This window comes from Trachypithecus francoisi, unplaced genomic scaffold (genome assembly GCF_009764315.1).
Source record: "Trachypithecus francoisi isolate TF-2019V2 unplaced genomic scaffold, Tfra_2.0 Lachesis_group10, whole genome shotgun sequence".
NCBI classification, from domain to species: domain Eukaryota; kingdom Metazoa; phylum Chordata; class Mammalia; order Primates; family Cercopithecidae; genus Trachypithecus; species Trachypithecus francoisi.
In genome coordinates, this window is record NW_022681455.1 from 90,045,134 (window position 1) to 90,068,992 (window position 23,859).

General features: G+C 52.1%; 1 protein-coding gene across 1 annotated transcript in view; it reads right to left on the reverse strand.

Moving 5' to 3' along the window:
• ZNF423 (zinc finger protein 423) overlaps positions 1–23,859 on the reverse strand; it is a 368,561-nt gene that overhangs the window by 287,695 nt on the left and 57,007 nt on the right. The window contains exon 2 of the mRNA XM_033218340.1: positions 13,810–13,869. Coding sequence (XP_033074231.1) covers positions 13,810–13,869 — 60 coding nt within the window. The remainder of the gene's footprint in view (positions 1–13,809; positions 13,870–23,859) is intronic.

The following is a 23,859-nucleotide window of genomic DNA, read 5'->3' on the forward strand; positions in this document are numbered from 1 at the left end:
GTCAAAGCACACCTGCAAGAACTCAGTGAGGCAATGCCTATGGAAATGCCTGCTTGAGGAAGGCAAGGAGGCAGAGTGACAACCACATGGGGCCTTGGGGACAGTGAACCGAGTCCAAATCCTGGCCCAGCCATTTACCAACTGGCTGGCCCCGAGTCTCTGCAGGAGCATGCAGGGAATGCCAGCACAGACAGGCATGAGCTCATGGGCAGAACCGCAGGAGCCTACAACAGTCAGCTCCCAAAGCAAAGCCACACTATGCAGCTGTGGCCCTATCTGAGCTGTGGCCGTCCCTGATGGGTGAGTCCTACGCAGCTCTGCCCCAGGCTCCTTGGGGTCCTCAGGCCCTGTGGCTTTGCAGAAGTCAGGGACTGTGGCTGGAATCCCAGGCCAGCCACCTCTCTTTGCTTCCTCTTTCCACGTTTGGAGAAGGCATTTCCTCCCCTTCCAGCCCTGAGCCAGTGGGTCAGATTTCCACCCAGATGGAAAGTCCCACCCAGGGCCCCCAGAGGACAGCTCACCATGGAAACTCCACAGGGCGCCTGCCAGACACGGGGTAAGTGGCCACTGGCAGGCCTAACTGGGGCGGGCTCCCAGTCCTGCCCACCAGGAAGGGGAGGTGGGCAGGAGAAAGAGAGGGGGCTCCAGCCAGACTTTAGATCTCAGACACAGAACAACATTCCTACATACGCAGAGCAAAAAGTGGGTGATCGTGCATACATTCAGGTATGTGCATGTGTGTGAGCATGCATGTGCATCTGGGTGTGTGTGTCTATGGAATATGGGGCAGTGGAAAGACCCTGAATTAGGAGCCACAGCCCTGAGCCCTCTCAGCACTCTGAGCCTCAGTTTCCATAACTGCACCCCTGCTGGAGGCTGGATTGGACTCAGAATCTAAGATGAGTAAATGCAATCATCCAGTAAGAAGTAAGCAACAGGTGGGATCTGCCAGATGAAGACCCCCAGGCCTGTCGGAATAAACCACAGCCAAATGACAGTCTGGGCAAGGGGAGGAGGGGACACCGTGAGTGAGGTGCCTCCCGTGGTGTTCAGTTCAAAGGAGAAGCACATAAACAGAGCTTCCCAAACTGTGTTCCAAGATTCTGGGCTTAGGGATAGGTGGTCCTCAAAAAAAAGGATGAAGGACAGATTCTGAGTCCAAGAGTTTTAAGAACCCTCCCTATAACTCAAAGCATCCACAGGCATGTTGAAGGCCCTTGGAGATCCTGCCTTAAAGAAACCCATTTAATTGCACTTAACCAGGCACTTAGGAAAGTGACCCGAGCAGCTGCCCCGCCAGCCCCCAGATGCAGCCTAGTGAAGGCAGTGTCCAGGCCAGGGGGAAAACACTGGTCTGTCCCAGGCTCTTACATCAGATGGAAGCAACTTTGATTTTATTTCGCTTTGGGCCTTGGCTGCCAGGAGGCTCAAAGGCATCCTGACCCTTCCCTTAGGTTTTGACATAATTAGTCTCTTCATCTATTATTTGAGCACCCCAGTGACCCACAGGCCACCTCCACTGCCTTTCATTAATCATCATCACAGTTAGCGCTTATTGGGGACATGCTGTGTGCCAGGCACCGTGCTGGACACGTGCCATCTACCCTCTCACCTGTCCTTATAATGGTGACACAAGGTAGGGGCTTTGTTATTCCCATTCTACAGATCAGGAAGCTGAGCTCTGGGAAAGTGCAATCACTGAGTCAAGCCCATTCTTGTAGTGAATACACTCTTAATTTGTGCAGTGTGTGTTCACCTGCCCACTGCTGCCTCCTCACTCTAGAATGTGAGTCCTGGAAGTAAGGGACCCAACTGTGCTCTTGTGGCCTAGAAGGACACAGATGCCTGACAATACTGTGATGAATAGATGGTGGTGAATCAGGATTGAAATAAAGACCTGCCTGCCTGAAAACCCATGCCCTCAACTCATATGTTTTTTTGGTCTGCAGGTTTTGGTAAACCTAATGCTAACCTTAAACTTCAGTGTAACCCTAACCCTGGTACCAAACCTATGCTTACCTCTAGCATAATCCCAAATGAATTAATTAATAAGCCATGAAATGCTCCCTGCCTGGCCTTGTCCTCAGCTCTGTGGGGCGAGGGCTCTGACCACAGCGGCTTGGGCCATTTAGGGAGAGGAGATGTAGGAGCTCAGGTGACAGCATGGATGGACTCAGCAAAGATGGTGGGAGCACATGTAGTCGGCAGCAGGGAGAGAGCAGTGGAGACGGAAGGCTGAGTTTCCCTCCTGGGAGGCCTGGCCAGACCTGAGTAGGGCAGACCAGGCCAAGCAGGGCTGGCGCGGCGGTCACGGAGCAGGAACGCCAAGCCGACCCCCACTCCCAGGAGCGGCTACTCTGGCCTGCGAGGGCCAGCCCAGCGGGTGGGGAGGCGATGCCCTGCCCAGCTTCCTGTCCCGTTCCAAGCTGGCCAGAAGCCCCACAGCCAGCACAGGAAATAACAGGGGCCCCCAGAGGCCGCCCAGGCAGGCCCTGCTCTGAGGCCACCCGGGGAGGGAAGGAGGCCATTGTCGGCCTTTGTTTCAGTTTCCCCAGCGTTACCCAGGCTCCAAGAGGCCGCTGGGAGCTCACAAAGCTTCCCCCCAACCTGCAGCTGTCCAGCCTCCCCCAGCCCCGACCCTGGGGACAGGCCCACCAGGCCCCTGGTCTCTTAAAGAGGCAGGTGCAGAGTGGAAAATGAAGTCACACGCAAGTTGGGGGTTGGGGGGCGGTACATGCAGGCCACAGCAGGCCAGGCAGGCAAACAGACAGATGGACCAGGACTGGGGTCTAGGTCCACACCCGGGTCAGCCCAGCACTGGGTCCAAGAGCAGGGGTGCAAATCTTTGGATGGAAAGAACGTCTAGGACTCTGAGGGTACGACAAAGAAATGGAAGAAAGAAAACAGAGAGCAAGGAGATGATGTGGACATCTTGAACACCCCGCCTGGGCACTGCTCCTGATCCTTCAAGGGAGATAGCCTAGAAACAGGCTTTTTCTGCTCATTTGCATGCCCGGGTGTGGATGAGTGAATGCTGCATATGTATGTGTGCCTCTGTATGTGCATGGATTTGTAAGTGCGTGCACATGTGCACTATGTGTATGTTGGCAGTGTGAACACACTCCTGTATGCATGTATAGGCATACATCTTTGTTGTGCATGTGTGTGCACACCTGTGTCTGCAGGCGTCTGTGTGGGTGTACATTATGCATATGCATGCACTTGGCTACGCGTACATATGTGTGTAGTACGGAGGAACACATATGTGAAGGCCCATATATGTGAATGTGTGTATTGTGTGAGTGTGCATATGCCAATGTGCACATACATGTGTGTTTACACGTGTATGGGGGTACGTGTGCATTGTGTGTAAATGTGTACCTACGTGTGTGTGAGTGTCCATGTGCACTGTGTGGAGTACATTTGCACTGAGTGGGAGTATGAGCATATATATGTATGAATGTGTGCATGCGTCCTTGTGTTTGTGTGCATGTAATATGTGTATGTTGCGTGTGCACACACATGCACACGCAATGACTTGTGAATTTACACGTCACCACCAAAGAGCACTCACAGGCTTGTGCCCATCAGCAATCACTCATTTCCACACTGACCCCGGTGGCTTCTGACTAGTGGTGTGTCACCGCAATGACATTAGGGCTCACAGCACATTCTAGTGCCCCTCATTCCACGAAGATGCAGTAAGTCTCCACTGAGCCCCAGGCACTATGAATTAGCAACTACAGAAAGCGTGCCCTAAACTCAGACAAAAGCCCAACCAGCTGTGCAGACTGGACCAATCTCTTTACCTCTTTGGCCTCAGTTGCTCATCTGTGAGATGGGAATGCTAATACTGTAGTTAACAAGGCTTAAATGAGATAATGCATGTCACAGCCCGCTGTCTGGCACTGAGTGGATGCTCACTAGATGGTTATTACTTTTTAATTGTTATTGTTAAGACAGTGTCAATTGCTGAGGATACAACAGTAAGCAAATAGGCACTGTCCCTGCCTCCACAAGCTTGCCAGGTTTGCAGGACATTTAGCCTTGATAAGTAGAATAGCATAAGTAAAATTTATCATATTTGCCAGACTAAGCATGAGTCTGATGTGCTAACTACTACCACATATGGCCAGCAGCCATCAGTTAAAGCAATCAACCATGACAAAGGAGAAAAACTTATTAGTGGAGGTAAAATAATAATTTTTTGAACCAGAGAGGCATCAGATAGCCAGGTTCAGCCTAATCTCGTGTGTGTGTGAGTGTGTGTGTGTGTGTGCATCTCCCTGCACACTCAAGGATTTTAAGGGAATGTCAGCTGACATGACAGCAGCCTAACCCCTGTGGGCTGCCTGCAGTCTATAGCAGGGCACCACTGACCATATCCAACCCAGGAGCTGGGCCCTTCAGAGTGTCCACCCAGGAAGCCAACACATGCCAGGTGGTGCGGTCAGGCTGACCCTGGCCATTTCCTACCGGGCACTGGCCCATGGCCACACAGTCCATGTGTCCAGCCCCACCCAGGGAAGGAATCTGATCTCAGGACAGCCTCAGGCCTCTGCCTTTCAGAGCAGACCCTGCCCACCTCCCACCAACCCCTACCCCACCCAGCCTGCCCCACTTGGGAAACAAGCCATGCCTCACCAACCAGGGTGAACAAGAATGGTTCCCTACAGATTCGGTTCCACCCCAAACCTGCAGGAAGGTGAAGCAGATTGCCTCAGGCACTGTGGCCACGCCTAGAGATTGCCAGTCAAGATATGGGGAGAAAGGCAGGGAGCTGTGACGATGTGAAGAGAAGGAGGGGCCCATCGGAGCCTTCTCTGTCACCCATACAGACCCAAGCTCAGAGCTAAGCTCCTATGGGCACTTCCCTCCACATGGTGTCAATAGCAAAAGTAAAGGTGCAGGGTGCCAGATGGCACCCTAGGGGTTAAGCACTCCATGCGGATTCCCTGTGCCATCCTCACAATGGCCTTAGGAAGTAGGACTATTATTATCCCCATTTCCGATGAGGAAATGAAAGGACAGGAAGGTTCAGTAACTTACTCCATATTGAACGGCTAATAAGTATCTAGACCTCAAACCCAGATTTTGCCTTAACAAAGTGAACCAAACTCAGGCCCTGCACTTCCCAGGACAAATACAGACAAAGAAGTGGAGGTGAGGTTCTGCATCTTAGCAGACATTTGCCAGGCACCTGCCAACTGCCAAGCCAGGGCTGAGCTGTGGGAACGCAGAGAATCAGACTCGGTCACTGCCCCCTAGGAGTGAGCAGAGCATCAGGGAGCTGGGTATAAGAAGAGAAGGAACGCTAGAACCAAGCAGAAGGCAGTGGGAGCACTGAGGGCCAGGATCAGGAGCTCTTAGGCTCAGGGGGCACAGAATTATGGCAAGGCTATCATGGGAAACTTCCTGGAGGAGGTGTCATTTAGGCTGAGCTTCAAAAAATGCCAAGGGGTCACACACAGTCTGTGGACCAACAGCATCAACATCACCCTGGAGCCTGTTAGAAATGCAGAATCTCAGGCCCTACCCAGACCTGCTGATTCAGAATCTGAGTCTTGACAATTTGTACACATGTTCAAGTTTGAGCAGCGCTGGTGCAAACCACCCCAGGACGCACGCACAAGGCTGGGCAACACTGGAGGGAGTAGGACAGGCACCGACTCCCCCAAATGCATGAGGAGTGATGCCATCATCACCCCAACCCACAGACACAACTGACTGTTTATGGGCAGGCTTCAAGTTGCCAAAGAACTAGTGATTTCCAATGTCCACCAGCAGGACAGCAGGATCCTTGGGGACTTGGGAAAGGGCGGACACCCAAGAGAGGCCTTTCCATCCTCAGGGAGCACCCAGCTTTGGAGAAAGTAGGACTGGCCCCTCCTTGTCTTTATAATCCTCATTACTGATGTCCCCCGAAAAGCCCAACAGCACCAGGAGAAGAGGGACAGGGCCCATGGGCTTGCTGGGGCAGATGGTCCCAAATCAACTGAGCAACTGCGCTGCAAAGTCCCAATGCCAGGCCAGGGACACGAGACAAACGACAGCATCCCTGCCATCAGGGAAGCCCCAAGTCCATCTCAAGAGGGTGGAAATCAGCAAGACAAGCCTAGCTCCGTGGAAGTGAAGTCATCAGCCAGGATAGAGGTACAGGAGGAAAACAGGAGTCAGAAGACGCACTGCACATCTGTTCATTTCCACATGCCCTGGGTACCACCACACTTGAGTCCTGAGCACACATGTGCACATGTATGCACGGGCTCTGCATACACATGTGCACAGCAGGCATGTCAACGAGGAAGCCAAGTACAGTGGAGCCCAGTGGGGGCCCCAAGGCTGGTGCAGAGCCAGAGGAAAAGGGTGGGCAGGAAATGCCACCTCCTCCTGAGAGAACTGGTTCAAGGTAGCACCAGGGAGCCCGGGATACAGCACCAACCAGCAGGCAGAGCACAGAGGTGCTGGAGCGCCCCCCTGCCAGGGGTCCGAGTCAGGGTTGCAGCTACCTGGGCATGCTCACACACAAGCACACACACAAGTGCATGCATCCATGTGCACACGCGGCACAGAATGCCCTACCCGGTGGACTGCTCACCATGGTAACAGAGTGGCCACCTCTCAGCTCCAGTCACCACCTGACGATTTCTGAGGCCCCCTGTGCTGCAGAGGGAGCAGCTATAACAAAGGCGCAGCCCAGGCTGCCTGGCCAGGGGTCCGTGGAGCCGACTCGCTGGCGCATGCCTGCCACGCTCCCCTGGTGAGCTCGGGGCCACCGCGTCTTCCTACCCAGCCTGCCTGGCTCCACTTAGCTCAACTCCCCACAGGCTCCCCAGCCGAGCTAATGAGAAACTCCCCAGCTGGCCCCATGTAAAAATGCATTTCATAAGTCTTTAAAATACTGGGAAATTCTACATCTACTTAGTGAGACTTTTCTGCTCCTTTAAAATGTCTCTTGGTCCTCATCAAAAAGACGATTAGGCTGGGAGCTCAAGCACAAAAGGTGGACGCCACCAGCACACCAGCCTGAAGCCAAAGGGTGTCCAGGCAGCTTGCACCACGGGCCACAGTCACACGGCTCCAGGCAAGTATCATGGGTGGGTGAGACATCCCACAGGCGACCCAATGCAGGACAGTCACTGGGGGAAGTGTTCAAAGTGAGACCCAGTGGGGAGCAATGGACACTGACGAGGGGAACAGTCTCTCCAGCCTTGATTTGGGGATTGAAAGAAAAAGTTAGAAGGTGCTGGGAGCCCCTAAGAAAATCTCCAAAGAAGAAAAAAAAAGACCACCCACACAAAGATGTTCATCATGGCGTTATTTACAACAGCCATCACCTAAAGCAGTCCGAACGTCCAACAGGGGAGAGGCGGAGAAGAACATCCATGCCCATCCACTCGAGGGCTCCAGCACAGACACTAAGGTGGGAGGTACATGGGTCCCAGGAACACAGGAAGCTCAGGTCCAACAGGAACTACAAGGAAATCCACTGCGAGTTCAGCGTGGACTTCATGCAGAAGCTTATAGACGAACAGAGCTCGAAAGGGAACTGGGAGAAATGCAAACGCAAGTGCAGAAGCGCAGGGGTGTGGGTGGAGTTTCTGTGAAGCCATTGAAATAATAAATATGCGCTCCAGCAAAACACAAGCAGGGCGGGAGGCAGCTCCGCGTGGTTCAGAAGTGCAGGCGGGACTGCAGGGAGTAGCCTTGCCCCCCCATGGTGAAAGGCCCAGGCTTTCCCAGCCAAAACCTGGGGGCAAAGGACTACAGGGGATGAGGCTGTCGCCTTGGTCAGGAGCAAGGACCCCGACCATTCTCCTCACCCCACCTTTTACCCAGAACCAGGCTAAAAGAAAAATGAGAGGCTTCAAAGCATTCTTCTCAAGGTGGTCCCAGGACACCAGCTACCCCAATGCCGGCTCTACCTCCCATCTGAGGAAGTCCCAGAGCCTGCAGTCCTATCCCCACCTTCCCCTGCAAACTGCCCCCATGCCCAACACCCAGATGTGGAAGGAGGGCTGGGGACAGGGGCTGGAGGTGGTGTGAGTCCCTGCAGAGAGCCTGGCCCAGTGTTTTCCAGGCCTGGCTTTGAACATGGGAGATGTGTGCAAGGTCTTCGAAACATGTACCTCCTCTCCTTCCAGGCAGCAAATCCCGAGGGCTGGCTTCAGTTAGACTCTTCTACCTGACCCAGGAGTGACCTGGGCACAGAGCTGACTCCAGAGATTCTCCTCTAAAACAAGGCATGGGACCCGCATTCTCACTGGCACATCTGCCATCTACAGTTGAGGCACTAAATTCATGCATGAGCTGCCTGGGTTCAAATCTCTGCTCTGCCGCTTCTTGGCTGAGTGACCTAGAAGCAAGTTACTAGCATCTCTGTTTCTCGGTTTTCTCATATGAATGTGAAAAGCAAAGGAGACCTGGCTCCTAGAAGCACCTCGTAAATGGGAGTGACGGTTCCTATTAACTGGGGCAAGAACACCTGTCCCATGGCAGGAAGGCCTAAAAGTCTGATCACAGTACAACACAAATAAGGTCTCAGGCTGCGGGGCCATCACAGTCAACTGATGATACTGAGTGTTCCTCTCAAACAAGTGTGTCTGTCACCATGCCAGAAATAGACTTACCTAACCTGCCCAGGCATTCACAAGAAGTATGTGTCAATGAACTAACTGTGTCCTATCTCTGGCCCACCCACAGACCCTCCTCTTACTGCCTCTCCCTGCTGCTGTTCCAGAGCTGCCATGCTGGATAGAATCCATGGAGCAGACTCTGCCCAATCAGTCCCAAAACTCAGCCTGGTGAGGTGGAAGATTCCAATGAGACTCTGACTAGACAATTACATAAAAATGATCTCCTTACCCACTTCAGGCTAAGCATAGTGGTGCATGCCTGTAGTCCCAGCTGCTTGGGAGGCTGAGACAGGAGGATTGTTTGAGCCCAGGAGTTCGAGACCGACCTGGGCAACATAGCAAAGCCCTGTCTCAATAAAAAAATAAATAAATAAAAATAAATAGACGCGCAGCTTCAGCTCCCAGATCAAACTCAGTGACGGGGAAAGAGGAGGTAAATTTCCACATGGTTGTGTGGGTTCCCTGAAAGCCCACATCATAGACCTAAGGATCATGCATGATGTTTCTGATATCTGCCACTTAGAGACCTCATTCCAAAGGTCTTGTAGGAAGAGGGAGGAAGTGCTGAAGGTAAGATGCGTCTCCCTACCAGGCTGGGATGGGCAGGAGAGATAGGGGTTAGGGGTAGGGTTAGGGTTATTACCAGGCTGGGATGGGCAGTAGAGGGGGTGGTTAGGGTTAGGGTTAGGGTTAGTGCCAGATTGGGATAGGCAGCAAAGAGGGGGATTAGGGTTAGCGTTAAAGTTAGTGTTAGGGTTAGTAGCAGGCTGGGATAGGTGGAAAGAGGGGGGTTAGGATTAGGGTTAGGGTTAGGGTTAGTACCATGCTGGGGTGGGTGGGAAAGAAGGGGGTTAGCATTAGAGTGGGGTTAGGGCTAGTAGCAGGCTGGGATGGGTGGGAAAGAGGGGTGTTAGGGATAGCGTTAGGTTTAGTACCAGGCTGGGATGGGCGGGAGAGACGGGGGTTAGGGTTAGGGCTAGTGCCAGGCTGCGACAGGCAAGATACAGGGGATTTGGAGACGTTGCTAGGAGGTAGGTCAAAGGCACTGGGAGCCTTTGGAAGGCCGGGGCTTACACATCACAAGGTCAGGAGATCAAGATCATTCTGGCCAACATGGTGAAACGCTGTCTCTACTAAAAATACAAAAATTAGCTGGGCTTGGTGGAACACGTCTGTAGTCCCAGCTACTGGGGAGGCTGAGGTAAGAGAATCATTTGAACCTGGGAAGTAGAGGTTGCAGTGAGCCAAGATGGTGCCACTGCCCTCCAGCCTGGCAACAGACCAAGACTCCATCTCAAAAAAAAAAAAGAAAGAAAAAAAAAAAATCCATGAGTTGTCCAGAATGAGATACCTTCACACCTACTAGGAAGGTTAGAATTTACAAAAAGGAAAATAAGAAATGCTGACAAGGATCTGGAAAAAGTGGAATCCTTATGGGCAGTGGGAATGCAAAATGCCTGGGAAGGTCTGGTGGCTCCTCCAAAGGTTAAACATAAAGTTACCCTAAGACCCAGTAATTCCACGCCCACAAATACACCCAAAAGAACTAAAAACAAGCGTGGGGTTGGCGGGAGAAGAAGAATGGCCCACGAATAACCCTGAAATCACACATGAAATCCTGTGTGTGTCCGAAAGAGAATCCACGCACTTCCACTGGATGCTCAAAGGCACCTGTGGCTCAAAACAGGTTAAGAACTCCAGCCCCACACCTCCAAGGCAACCCCACATCTTGACTCCAAATGAAGTGCTCCTTCCCCTGGGCCTCACCATCAGCAGCCCCATTCACCAGCAAGCGGCATGAGTGGGCCTGCGCGCTCTGCTCCCCACACCCCCGCCTCCAGACTGCGGGATATTGCCATGAGCTCATCATTTCGCTCCTTTCCCTGCCAGGCAAGGCCGGGCTCTCCATCACTGTCAGGGCCCCTGCTCAAGGGCACAGAAGGAGCAAGCCTGGTTGTTCCTGGGGGCGGAGGGCCACAGGGTCCCCACTAGCAGGGTGGCCAGCGGGGACCAGAGGTGAGTGAAGATGCAAACTGCACATTCTGCTTCTTTATTGCAGTTCTCCATCACACGCCCAGGGCTGGGCAAAGCAGAAGAGAGGAAGGTGCGTGAAAAGCTCTGGGCCAACAGAGCCCCCGCAGAAGAGGAGCTACTCCATGCCTTATAGCTCTCCGTTCCTCCTGGTAAAATGCCCTCAGCCCAGGGCCAGTGGGGGCCTGTGAGCAGGACCCACCTATGCCCTGCAGCCACCATGCCTGTCCTGCCAAGGACCTTCCAGAAGTCGCCATAATGCCCCGCTTTCAGGTCCTGCTCAGCTCTCCACATCCTGATGCCAAGTGGTGCAGAGGTGAAACCACAGGCTCTGGCTTCCGGAGGACTTGGGTTCGAGTCCCTGATGCACAGCCTGACAGCTGGGGACCGTGGATTCACTACTGTACTGCTCCAAGCTCCTTCCCTCATCTGTCAAATGAGGATGGGGTTTCTCAGTAGCAGTACCAAGGGTGGCCTGGGAGGTTTTGCTCCCCTATAATCTTCTTTGTCACCTGCTGCCATTCTCTGATGTGGCCAAGTGACATTTTCTCAGTTTAATGAAAAGTATTAGACAAAAGCTGCTTTCACCAGGCCTTTGGCCCTGTTGTCCACCAGATGGCTGTCCCTAAGCCAAGCCCACAGAGAAATGATGGAGCTGCTGCTGGAAGCGGCACCCACCTCACAGAGCTGTCACGATGGCTCAGCGAGATGTTGCAGGTAGAGTGTTCACTCAGTGCCTGGCACACACTAAGTAAGTGCTCAATAAATGTGACATTGCCCACGTCGAGGGCCACCTCCCACACTGACTTCTGCCTGCCACCCAGGCTTGGAGCCATCTCACACACCCCATGCTTAGGGAATACAAGCTGACTTTAATAGCTCAAGTCCAATAGAACTGAATGAAAATTTATCACATGCACGGCACAAACTAAAAAAACAAAACAAACAAACAAAAAAACACCAGCAAAAATGAGCCAAAGAAAACAAAACAATTCCTGGCCTGGCTGTCTGGTTGTGGATTATCCACTGCCGGGGATGCTCTGCCCTCCCTCTCCCCATCGCTGAGCAGAGAATTCGAAACTGAATGGTACCATGGCGAGCCATGGCCATGGAGTCACAAGGAGCGTGCATCCTCCTACATGCACGAGGCATGCTCAGCTCTTGCCTGGAAACTGGCAAATCCCACAGCTCCCATTATTCCCAGACAGCCCAGAGAGGCCCTAAGACTGGCCGCCCAACTATGGAATTACAGAACTGCAGACTCCAAGGCCCTACCATCAACACTGCCCTTGCCTTCTGCAAGCTGGGAGACACCTCACTGCCTAGGGATGCAGCCAGGGTGCTTGACACCCCCTTGCCCAGGGCTTTCTGTCTATAGCAATCACTGCCAGCACCCTCCTTGCAAGCCACGGATGTTGCCATCTGTCTGCATCACCTCTGGCCCCACTAGGAAAGCAGCTGGGAAGGAGGACCTTCTGTAGACAACATGGGGCTGAGTACTCTCCTAGTTCAGGGGTTTGAGGTATAGTGGGATCCTCTCCAGAGCAGGCAGCAAGCGTGAGCCCCTGCACCCCTTATCTCTCACAAGGACTACATCTCTGAGACACAGCGCCTTAGGGTCTTGCTATTTCCTCCCACCACGGGGAACGCGCTGCCCGCACAGAAGGAGACACACAGGGGGCTACACAGTCCCTTCCCCCAGCCTCCTACCTGCCCAGTGCTGACCCCAAAGCCTGTCCTCGTCCCGGACCCTCCTCCCCAGAATTTGAGCACCACTCACCATGTTGGCTTCAGACAAGTCCCCTCGCTATGAAGGAAGCCCCTGTCACCAAGGGCCAGGGTACCTGCAGCCACAGCAGTGCACAAGCCTGGGTCAACCAGGATCCTGTGGACTCTGCAGGCAGCATCAGCTCCTGCTGGAAAGGACATGGAACCAGGGGCCACAGGCTTGGGTTCGAGGGCTCAGTCTCCTTTCCCAAATTTCACTGAACCATCTTCAAACTTCCTGCTGAATCTCTGTATTCTGTACTATTAACACTTTGTTGTCAACTCCGTTTTTTCACTTAAATGAATTTAGCATCATAGTTAAGTCACAAATGTCTATAATATCACACATTAGACACATAATCATGAAAACATTAAATGTTTATATACCCGATGCCTAACCACGTTTTTGAAATACTGACCCAGAGCAAATCTCTCTTCCTGCTTCAGTTTCCACAACGAAAAGAGGAGAAGCTTGGACTAAATGCTCCATCACAGGCTTCCTAAGGCCTTAAGATTCTGCAAGACTGAAGCAGCTCCAGCTTCCCCAGGAATCCAGAAAAAGCCGGTCAGGATCCCAGGGCAGGCCTGGCCCAAGGCAGGGGAGGAGGACAAGCAAGGGGATCCCAGCGACTGCCGGTCAGAGAGCCACGGGCACCACTACCAAGAGAGGCCCTGGCTGCATGCGGAGCAAACAGGGGACCCTGGCCTCCAACTCAGGAGCTCCCCAAAACCCCCCAAAGCCAGTTCTAATCTCAGTACTCATGGGAAGGCTCCAAGCTGCAAAACTTCACAGTTAGAAAAACTTTATTCATCCACCTATTTTTACAGCTAAGAAACTGAGGTACAGGGAAGAGCTTATGCGGGAATCCCATGTCCTGACTGTCATGTCACCCTCGACACCTCACGAGTCTGAGCTCTGTTACCTCTCCCTGGAGGCATGAGCTCAGCTCTGCCAGCCCTGAGAGTGCAGAGCAGCCCCTTCCAGGGAGGGAAAGAGGAATTCTGAAGTAGACTGGAGTTTAAAAGTCCTATTAAAGTGGCTTTTATGCAATTAGATTGGAATGAATGTGCAGCGACGCCCATAGCAGGGAGCTTCAAGGCTTGTGCAGTGGGAAAATCACCGCCCATCTGAACTGTGCCCACTAGAAGGAAACGTGGCCCTCAGGAGAATAAGGGAATATTAGTCTCTGTATGTAATAGATTTTATTGACCATATGGAACTGATATAAAAATCGTGTTGCATGGGGTAGTCTGGACTGGAGGCAGGAATGTGACACAAAGAATATCATTTCCATAACCAGTTGGGTGGCTTTCTGAGTTCCTGGACCAGCCCCAGGACCCCCTGCAACTCTTCCACCAGCCCCCGGGCATTTACCTGCTGCTGTCACGGAGGAATCCCAGGCCAGCGAGAAGTCTGAGGCCTCCCCCTCTTCAACTGAAAGAGAGAACAGAGATGGGCCTGTGAGTTTGAAGACTGTACAAATAGATCAGGTGAGGTGCAGGGTGAGGAAGAAGGAATATTTGTGGGGGTCCTTATTATAATACCCATGACCAGAGAAGAGGGGGCAAAGCCTACAAAGAGGCCTTTATTGGTTTCACAGAGATGTAAAATGATCGGAATAAAACAGGAATAGCAAGTTAAGTGCTGGATCAGTTATAGTTTCCCCAGCCCTGTGCCGCTGGCAGACATCACTAATCAATCTCAGCACTGCCTCAAGAAACCAATAAGTTTGCTTCAGAGATCAGCAAAGTGGTGAGTGCTCATGACCCTGCTGAGACCTGACCCACAGACAAACCTCAGGACATGCTGAGGTCAACTCTCCCAATGACAGCACGTCTGAGCACTGCAACTTATGAGCTGACAACATCAGAAGGCAACCAGCCTCCCCCAACTCCACCCAGGACCCCACAGAACCAAGCTGGGCAGAGACAGGGTGTACCCACCATCCCACACCCCAGGACATAAGCCCAGGCTGGTGGAGGCCATGCACTAGGAGAATATGGGAGAAACACTACACAGCATAATAACACTCCTGTCCTGGAATTAATCCCAGTCTGGGGCATGTAATAATATTAAAGCTGGGTTATGGACTTCGTAAATGGGACTTTGTTTAAGCCAAAAATGTGCATACACAGTATTTTTCAGATTTAATGGCCTTTCTAGCTCTGCATATGTGCAGGCTGAAGCCACCACGAACCACCCAGTTCTCTCTGCACTGTCGATGTTCTTGCTGGCACCACGTGGGTGCACACTGAGCCAGGCACTGTGCTAGGGCTTTGCAGCTATCACTGGGTTTAGTCTTCCTCAGCAGTCTCTCAGAGGGGTGCCTGAGGTCTTACAGGTAGTGAGAGCCATGAAGAGTTTGGGCTCAAACCCAGGGTTGTCTGTCTCCAAGGTTGCTTCGAAAACCATGGTTGACCAGGGTACAAAAGATGCTATCCAGAACCCTAGCAACTCAGATTGGAGGGCAGTGACCCCAACCCACCACATGGAAGGCATGTACAACACGCAGGCAGCCACCTTGCGAGTGGAGCAAGCAGGCTGGTTTGTGGTCAGAACCTGAGTTCTAGCACGAGGCACAGCCCGGCTTCAAATCTCAGTTCTGCCTCTTACTAGCTGTATGTGACCTGAGCAAATGATCTAACCTCTGGGTTTCTGTTTTCCCACTTCAAAAATGGAGAAAATAATGGTACCTAAGCCATAGGGCTGCTGGGAGGATTAAATGGGATAACATCTGTGCAGCACTGGGCGCTGTGCCGGCACAGGGTAACTGCCCCCATAATAATGTCAGGGCTGTCATCTGCTGGAACAGTGCCCCAACCAACCGAGTGGGGGTCGCTGCCGTGGCTCAAACAGTCCTGCCTACACGATGCTCAAGCTACCCACTTGACCATTTACCCATGGTCTTCCTCCCCCTCCAGAGCCTCACAGAACAGTTTTCTCTGAACCCTGAGAAACAGCACATGCAAGAGGGAACATCCCTGAGCAACTAGCCAAGGAATGCTAATGAAGTGTGCTCTCTTTTCCAAGCCCGCATCCTGAGAGTGGACAGGCAGGATCAACACAATGAAATGCACAGATAATTTGAGCTGGGACCCAAGCTATTGTTTTACTTAGCTAGTTACAGCTGGAGTGGGTTCTCAAATGTGCAGCTTTATAAATAGCAATCAAGACCTCGTGTCAGACAAAATTGATATTATTCACTAAAATGATTTCAACCAGACAGCCTCCAAAACACGGGTGGCTAATGCCTAAGCTGTTATTAATAGCGTTCAATGCCGTGCCAAAAAATCAGTTTCCCTTACATTTCACCTTTTACTTACATACACACATATAAATATATGGTGCTTCTATTAAGAGACTGCTGCCAGTGTGCAAGGTTACCATGCTGCCATTTTGTCAGACACCTTCAACAAGGTCTCCATGGGTTCCTAAACCTTAAGAATGACATAAAGCTATATGAGCTGATAAAGATCTCAGATATGTTAAATTTGAAGTAAAAAGCACAAAAAAATATGTTCAGCAGAATCTCTTTTGTATGCATTAAAAAGACATGTCCAGGGCCGAGCACAGTGGTTTATGCCTGTCATCTCAGCACTTTGGGAGGCCAAGGCAGGCAGATCACTTGAGGTCAAGAGTTCGAGGCCAGTTGGCCTACATGGTGAAACCCCATCTCTACTAAAAATGCAAAACTTAGCCAGGCATGGTGGTGCGTGCCTGTAGTCTCAGCTATTCAGGAGGTTAAGGCAAGAGAATCGCATGAACCTGGGAGATGGAGATTGCAGTGAGCTGATATTGCACCACTGCTCTTAGCCTGGGCACGACAGAGCAAGACTCCATCTCAACAAAAAAAAAAAAAGAAAAAAGAAAGAAAGTGGATCGGTGGTTGCCTGGGGCTGGGAGGGGTAGGAGGGTAGGAGTGATAGCTAAGAATACCGAGTTTCTTTTTTATTATTTTTTTCTTTTATTGATTTAGTTATCTGCAGGTATCAGGACATGAATACATGACCCCAGTTCTCCTCTGACCTCTGTGCACCCAGGTATCAGGACAAATAGTCCGCACACTTGCACCCACTCAAGGCGGTTTAGTTAAGAAGTGTGACCTCCCAAGTCACTGAACTTGAGGATGTCCCAAAGACGTCAAGTCATCCTCTTAGGAAGATCTGGCCTTGGCCATAACGGGAAAGAGAACAGGGAAACATCCACCGTTTTGGAGCCCTGGGGGAAGTCAAGGCTCTGTGCTGGGTCCCGGAAGTCCAGACAGGCCTGCAGGGGTGGAAAGAGGAGGAAAGTGGCCCAGTGCTAACTGGCTGGGGAGGTCCAGAGTGGCAGATCTCACTACAGGCTTCCTGTTCCCTCACTGCAAGCAGCTGCGTGACACAATGCAGTCCCTGGAACCACATCCCTGTGTGGTGAGGGATCTGTGGGTCACCTTACTTATGACGTGGGTGTTAATGCATTTTCCTGCAACTGCAGGCACCACCCCACTCACATGCCCTCCTCTAGCCTATATTCTGTTTTTTGAAGGTAGAAGCACACCTTCAAAGGTGAATATGGGCTAGAGGATTCAAAAACCAGAAAAGCAAAAACAGAATATGGGCTAGCAGATTGTTTTATGAGACAGGCTCATGCTCTGTCATACAGGCTGGAGTGCAGTGGTGCGATCATAACTCACTGCAGTCTTGACCTCCTGGGCTCAAGTGATCCTCCCACCCAAGCCTCCTGAGTAGCTGAGCATGTGCCACTTCATCTGGCTAAATTTTTTATTTTTATATTTTTTATAGAGACAGGGTCTTGCTATGTTGCTCAGGCTGGTCTCAAACTCCTGGGCTCAAGTGATCCCCATCTCAGCCTCCCAAAGCACTGGGGTTACAAGCATGGGCCACCACACCTGGTTTTTGTACACTCTTGATGAGAAAGAGTCAACACCCAACCCCCCACCACCCCCATAAGCCCCTGTGCTACCCGGCAATGAGAGTGAGGTTTTTTCTCCCCACAGCTGCACTCTTGGGTCCAGACTGGGTCTCCAGCAATGGCATCACCAGCAGGGGCAGCAGGCACAGAGGAAGGAGGGCCCATCTGCAGCTGGAGCTGGGTACAGGGGTGGCCTGAGCCCATACTGGCAGCAGGTACTCTCTGGGGACCCAAGCAGTGAGCCCCCGAAATCCCTAAGGGGGAGTTCTGTGGCCGAGCCCCACTGGACACTGAAGACTCGCAGCTCAGAGAAACCCCAATCCACACAGGGGTCAATATGGAAAACACACCAAAGGGGCTACTCAGCCGGCCCACGGCACCTTCTCCAGACGTCCCCAGCTCCATGTCTAGTTTTGTAATGTATACAATAATTGGCTCCACTGAAGCCAAGAGACACACACCCCCACCCTACCCCACTTCAAGGGGAACACAGGGACGTCCAATCCTGTGGATGATTGGCATTTGTAAGGTAGGTGGGTGGCCAGGGTGTGTCCACACTGGAGGGTGCACAGAGTATACAGGCATAGGGAGAGTACGTGAAGCAAGTGTGTGCACACAGAGAGGAGGCATGAGGGCAAGTGTGTGACACAGAGAGGAGGCATGAGGGCAAGTGTGTGACACAGAGAGGAGGCATGAGGGCAAGTGTGTGCACACAGAGAGGAGGCATGAGGGCAAGTGTGTGCGCACAAGGAGGGCATGCAGGGTGGATGTGAATACACAGGGAGGGGGCACATGGCAGAGCCCGATTCACCACGATGTGAAAGAAGCCCCAGCTCCAGAGCTCTTTGCAAACACAAGCCCCTCTGCGCACTGGAAGGGATCCCAGCAGTGGGGTTCTGTAGCCCTACATGTTTTGTAACCTTTGCAAAGGAAAGATCTGTTACCTACTTAAGACCTCTCTCTCTCGCTCGCTCTCACTCTCGCTTTTGCTCTCTCGCTCTCTGAGACAGGGTCTTTCTCTGTTGTCTAGACTGGAGTGCAGGGGTGTGATCACAGCTCATTGCAGGCACAACCTCCTCGCTAAGGCGATCCTCCTGTCTCAGCCTCCCGAGCAGTGGGGGCCACAGGGACATGCCAGCACACCCGGTGGATTTTTGCAGTTTTTTTTTTTGGTTTTTTTTTTTTGTTTTTTTTTTTTTTTGTAGAGACAGGGTTTTGCCATGTTGCCCAGGCTGGTCTTGAACTCCTGACCTCAAGCAACCCTCCCGCCTTGGCCTCCTAAAGTGCTGAGGTTACAGGTGTGAGCCACTGAGCCTGGCCCGCTTTCTCTTTCTACTCCAAATGCTCTTCCATCCCATTTCCTCTCCTATTGGTCACCTTGAGAATGGCCACAGGCATTTTGCATTCTTTGTCCCAAAGGACTCCCCCAGTTGTTTCAGCTGTATGGCCCCACACACGAGCTCTGTGCTGGCGCCAGGCAGTGGACTTCGAGGACCCTCTGCTCAAGCACATGTGCAGGAGTGCACACGCTCATGTGTGGGACGCAGAAAGGCTCTACAGAGGCCCCAGGTCACATGGCCACGCTGCAGCTGCCCACTCCTGCCCCGTAGTCTACCAGCTCCTGCTCGTGACTCCCAGACCTGACCTTGCAAGGCAGCTCCCAGCTTAACTCCTCCATAACCCCAACACCTCTCATTATTCCTTCTACCTATTGGTTTCCTCGGCTCTTATCTGCCTCCCTCACTAGGGCATGAACCATGCCTGTCTTGTTCATTGTTGTATCCCAGTGCCTAGCTCAGGGCAAACATAGTAGCAGGTCCTCAACAACAACAACAACAATTTTTTTTTTTTTTTTTGGAAACGGAGTCTCACTCTTGTTACCCAGGCTGGGGTGCAATAGTGTGATCTCAGCTCACTGCAACCTCCGCCTCCCGGGTTCAAGCAATTCTCTTGCCTCAGCCTCCCGAGTAGCTGGAATTATAGACGCTTATCACCATGCCCGGCTAAGTTTTGTATTTGTAGTAGAGACGGGGTTTCACCGTGTTAGCCCGGCTGGTCTTGAACTCTTGACCTCAGGTGATCCACTCACCTGAGCCTCCCAAAGTGCTGGGATTACAGGCATGCGTCACCACACCCAGCCCAAATTTTTTAATCAATAAGCACACAGGATGTGTGGTGACATCCCGGAGGGTCTGCAGCAGGGCTGGGCTTTGTTCAGAACCAGGCAGTGGGCAAGGCAGCCACAGATACATCTGTCCCCTCCACGCCAGCACTGTCCCCACCCCATCACACTACAGTCACACCAGCTCTGGGAGCAGGAGTTCACACGTGCCAATCCAGCTCCCTCATGGCGCTCACACCTGCCCTGGCCTTGAGCACAAATCATTCCTGCCTGGGGTCAGGCAGGCACTGAACAGAAAACTCTGGCCACAGAACCTGGTTACCGGATGGATGGAGCAGGGAGTGCTTCCTGCCTATGCAATGGGAATCATCATCGCTCATTAGAGATGGGATCCTTCCCAGGGCTGAGTGTGACTTCAACAATCAGGTGGCCCTGGGAGGGCCCAAGGGCACCACAGTAGCCCCACGAGGAGCTCCTGCTAAAACACTTCACCGGACAGGGCCTTGGAGGCCCTGCCTCCACAGGGATGGAGGGGGCTGCACAGGAAGGTAGGAATGGGTTCGATCTTAAGACTCCCAGCTGTCCTGGGATAATCCCCCCAAGCTGTGGAGCCTGGTGGGTGCCATCCAGTAGCCTCTGGACAAGGGCTGCTGCAGAAAGCCCTTCAAAGGAGCACCAAATACGTCCTGTTAAGAGAACGGGGGTGTTTGTGGCCATCTCTGAAGTCCTGGGGGGCTTCCAGGTCCCTGTGTGAATCAAGATCCTCAACGATGGACAAGGGGCCTAAAGAGGCCAGAGGGCCCTTAGAGGGCACCTGCTTGGTGGCAGCAGGTCTAAGACCAGTTCTCACTATTAACCATGATTCCTGGCGTGCGTTAAGAAGGATCCTGGGGCTCTGCCAGGGCTTCAGGCAGATCAGGACTCCACGCTGACACTCAGCTCTGGGGTCACAAGTTGTGGGAGGCTGATTGACGAATGGGAATATAGAGTCCCCCCAAATGCTGTCGCCCCAACTTCACAGCAGGTGCATAAGAAGCTGCAACTCTCATGCTCTGGGAGTGGCCACAGCTTGTCCCCATGCACTAGCACAGGCCTTCCCACCACCGAGATCCCTTGTGTGCTGGGTCTCTGGATTTCGGCACTGAGCAAGTGGCATTAGGCAGACACCTGCTTGCACCACCACCTCCAGGTCACTTGCTCCTGGCCTGGAGAGCAATGCCCTCCATCCACAGGGCTCCCCAACACCTCACAGAGGCAGAAGAGACGGAGCTGGGGAGGGAAACAGAAAGGGAAGGTGAAAGCCAGGCATAGGGTCTAGAAACAGGGCCCAGAACACAGCAGTGGAGCCCAGACAGGGCTGGGGCCCTGCTCAGGAGTTTGTCAAAGTCAGGCAAGATGTGTTTTGGCAGAGAAGGTTCAGGTCAAAGGAAGGAAAGCTTGGGGGCCAGATTCTGAGGCAGACAGTGGCAAGAGGTGAATGAGAGACAAACAGAGGCTAGTGCTGGTCCAAGGGTCAGAGGAGGCCTCTAGTAGGGCCAGGGAAGAACCAGAACGCTCCCTTCTGAACTCCAAAATCCACACTAGGGCTACTTGCTCAGCCTGGCTTCACACAGGCACACAGGCACAGAAGGGCACTGTTCTGGGGAAAGGATCCATAGATTTCATCAGAAGATCTAGAACCACCTCCACTCCCAAAATAGCTTTAAGTACCCAGAGACCAATGGCTCTCATTTGCGGAGTTTTCTCAGCTGCTTTCCCCAAGGCCTTGGGAAACCTCCCCGTGCTTTGCTGGCCCCTGGGACGATCCCACCCTTACAGCATCCCATGCCTCCCCAGAGACATCCCTGTCCCAGCAGAGGTGGTGGCCAGGCAAGGGGCACATGACTGCCCCTCCTTAGCTCACCCTTAGTGAAACCCTCTCACACACTGCAGGCCAAGGCCATGACGGGTAAAGGTGACAGCGAGAGCCCCAAGTCTCATTGTCAAGCATGAAACAGAGCATCACTATTCCTGACTTACTACTGAGCAACCTCCAGGAATGGAAAAGCATAGACCAGGTAGGGAGGCCCAGCAGGGAGAGGGGTATAGGCCAAGCACTGCACAGAAGGCCAAGCAAAGGTGGCAAGAAAGAGCTGAAATGTGACCCACATTCTGTCCACCCAGCACTGTGTCCTAGTGCAGGGCTGCGAATGCCCAGAGAAATGGGTGCCCATTCCTTTGCACAAAAGCATAGCAAATCGCTTCTCTACAGCCCATGATCATCTCTGGCATCACGCTCCTAGGTCAAATGACCAGGGTGAAGTGCAGACAAACCCAGCGAGGAAGCCCACATCCTCCAGGCTCCCTTCAGGTGGGGATGTGTTCAGGCAGTGGGTGGGGTGGGTGGGGGTGATTGCATGCAAAAACAAAGGCTCCCTGCAGCTAAAGCTAAAACCACCCAACACCCCCACTGACAGGCCCGTTGCCACCAAGCTCAGACCCTCAGAGAAGCCACGATATGACAGTCACATCACAATCACCTTCGTTTAACTCTCGTGATTCACCCTGACCACTTGCTGAAAACAGAACAAGCTGTTTCAACAGCACAGGTGAGACCGCCTGCCATTATGCCCTGAAGTGAGGGTGAAAGGGACAGGACCCTCTGGCTTTGTCTCATGGGTCTCTCTGTCCACACCCCACCCCCCAATATATGGGCATCTCATCAAAAGGAGGCTGGGTCTAGTATTTAAAGAAACCTATTTTTAGGCCAGGCACAGTCACTCACACCTGTAATACCAGCACTTTGGGAGGTCAAGGCAGAAGGATTGCTTGAGGCAAGGAGTTCCAGGCCAGCCTGGGAAACATAGCAAGATAGCAAGGAGATAGGTCACCATTAAAAATTTAAAAATTAACCAGACATGGTGATATGTGCCTGTCATCCCAGCAACTCAGGAGGCTGAGGTGGGAGGATCACTTGAGCCCAGGAGTTCCAGGCTGCAGTGAGCTACGATCACATCACATCACTGCACTCCAGCCTGGGTGATAGAGCAAGACCCTATCTGTTAAAAGAAGGTCAGGTGCAGAGGCTCATGCCTGTAATCCCAATCTTATGGAGGCTGAGGTGGGCAGATGGCTTGAGCTCAGGAGTTTGAGACAAACCTGGCCAACATAGTGAAACCCCATCTCTACTAGAAATACAAAAATTAGCTGAGTGAGGAAGAGGTTGCAGTGAGCCAAGACCACACCACTGCACTCCAGCCTGGGTGACAGAGCAAGACTCCGTCTCAAAAACAAAACAAAAAAATAAACCTGTTTTCAGACAACATGACTCCTAACCAGAAATCTTCTACCCAATCTAGTACTTTTTTTTTTTTTTTTTTTTTGAGGCAGAGTTTCACTCTTGTTGCCTAGAGTGGAGTGCAGTGGGGCAATCTTAGCTCACCGCAACCTCCACCTCCTGGGTTCAAGCAATTCTCCTGCCTCAGCCTCCCAAGTAGCTGGGATTACAGGGATGTGTCACCACGCCTGGCTAATGTTTGTATTTTTAGTAGAGACGGGGTTTCTCCATGTTGGTCAGGCTGGTCTCGAACTCCCGACCTCAGGTGATCCACCCACCTCGGCCTCCCAAAGTACTGGGATTACAGGTGTGAGCCACTGCACCCGGTCCCAATCTAGTACTTTTAAAAAATAAATACAAACAATTTTTTTAAAAAAATTAAAACAGAATATTCCAATGCTCGAAGAAAAACTGTTGCTAAGACTCACTGATAGATGGTCAGTGAGTCTCCACGTCGGCACTTGTATAACAGGTAATTTTGGCAATGCTTGACTCTCCTTAAACACTGACTTTAGAACCAGCATCTCTGGAAGCTGCCACATTACTGGAGACTCCTTATAAACTGTTCCCCTGGAGAAGTGTAGGCAGAGGGACTAGAAGTCTAAACCTTGCTTAGCCACTGTGCCCCTTCCTCTCCTTGCCTTGCTATATATAAAATAGAACAGAAAGACACCAGGGAATAATCCAAGAATTCCAAAAAGGAAGTTGTCTGTCCTTACAGGAAAAGTGACCCTTGCAGAAGTCACGCAACAGAGCTCATCTAGCTACAGCAGCGAGGTAGAGGAGGGAACCTGGAGAGACACTATAAAATGTAGGGGTGTGGGAAGTGGGTCCTGAAATAGGCTGCTGTCCCCCAAGTGATCACTTACAGGTCATCAGATCTCAGGCAAGAGACTTGATCCACCCTCATCTTCCATCTCTGTAAAATGGGGATAATCAGAATACCAACCTCGCAGGAGGATGGAGAGGACGAAATAAGATGATATCCCAAAGCACTTAGCTCCAGGGAAACATGCAATCGATGTGAGCTCATGTTACTGGGATAATTCAAGCTCCCCTTCTCCCACCAGGT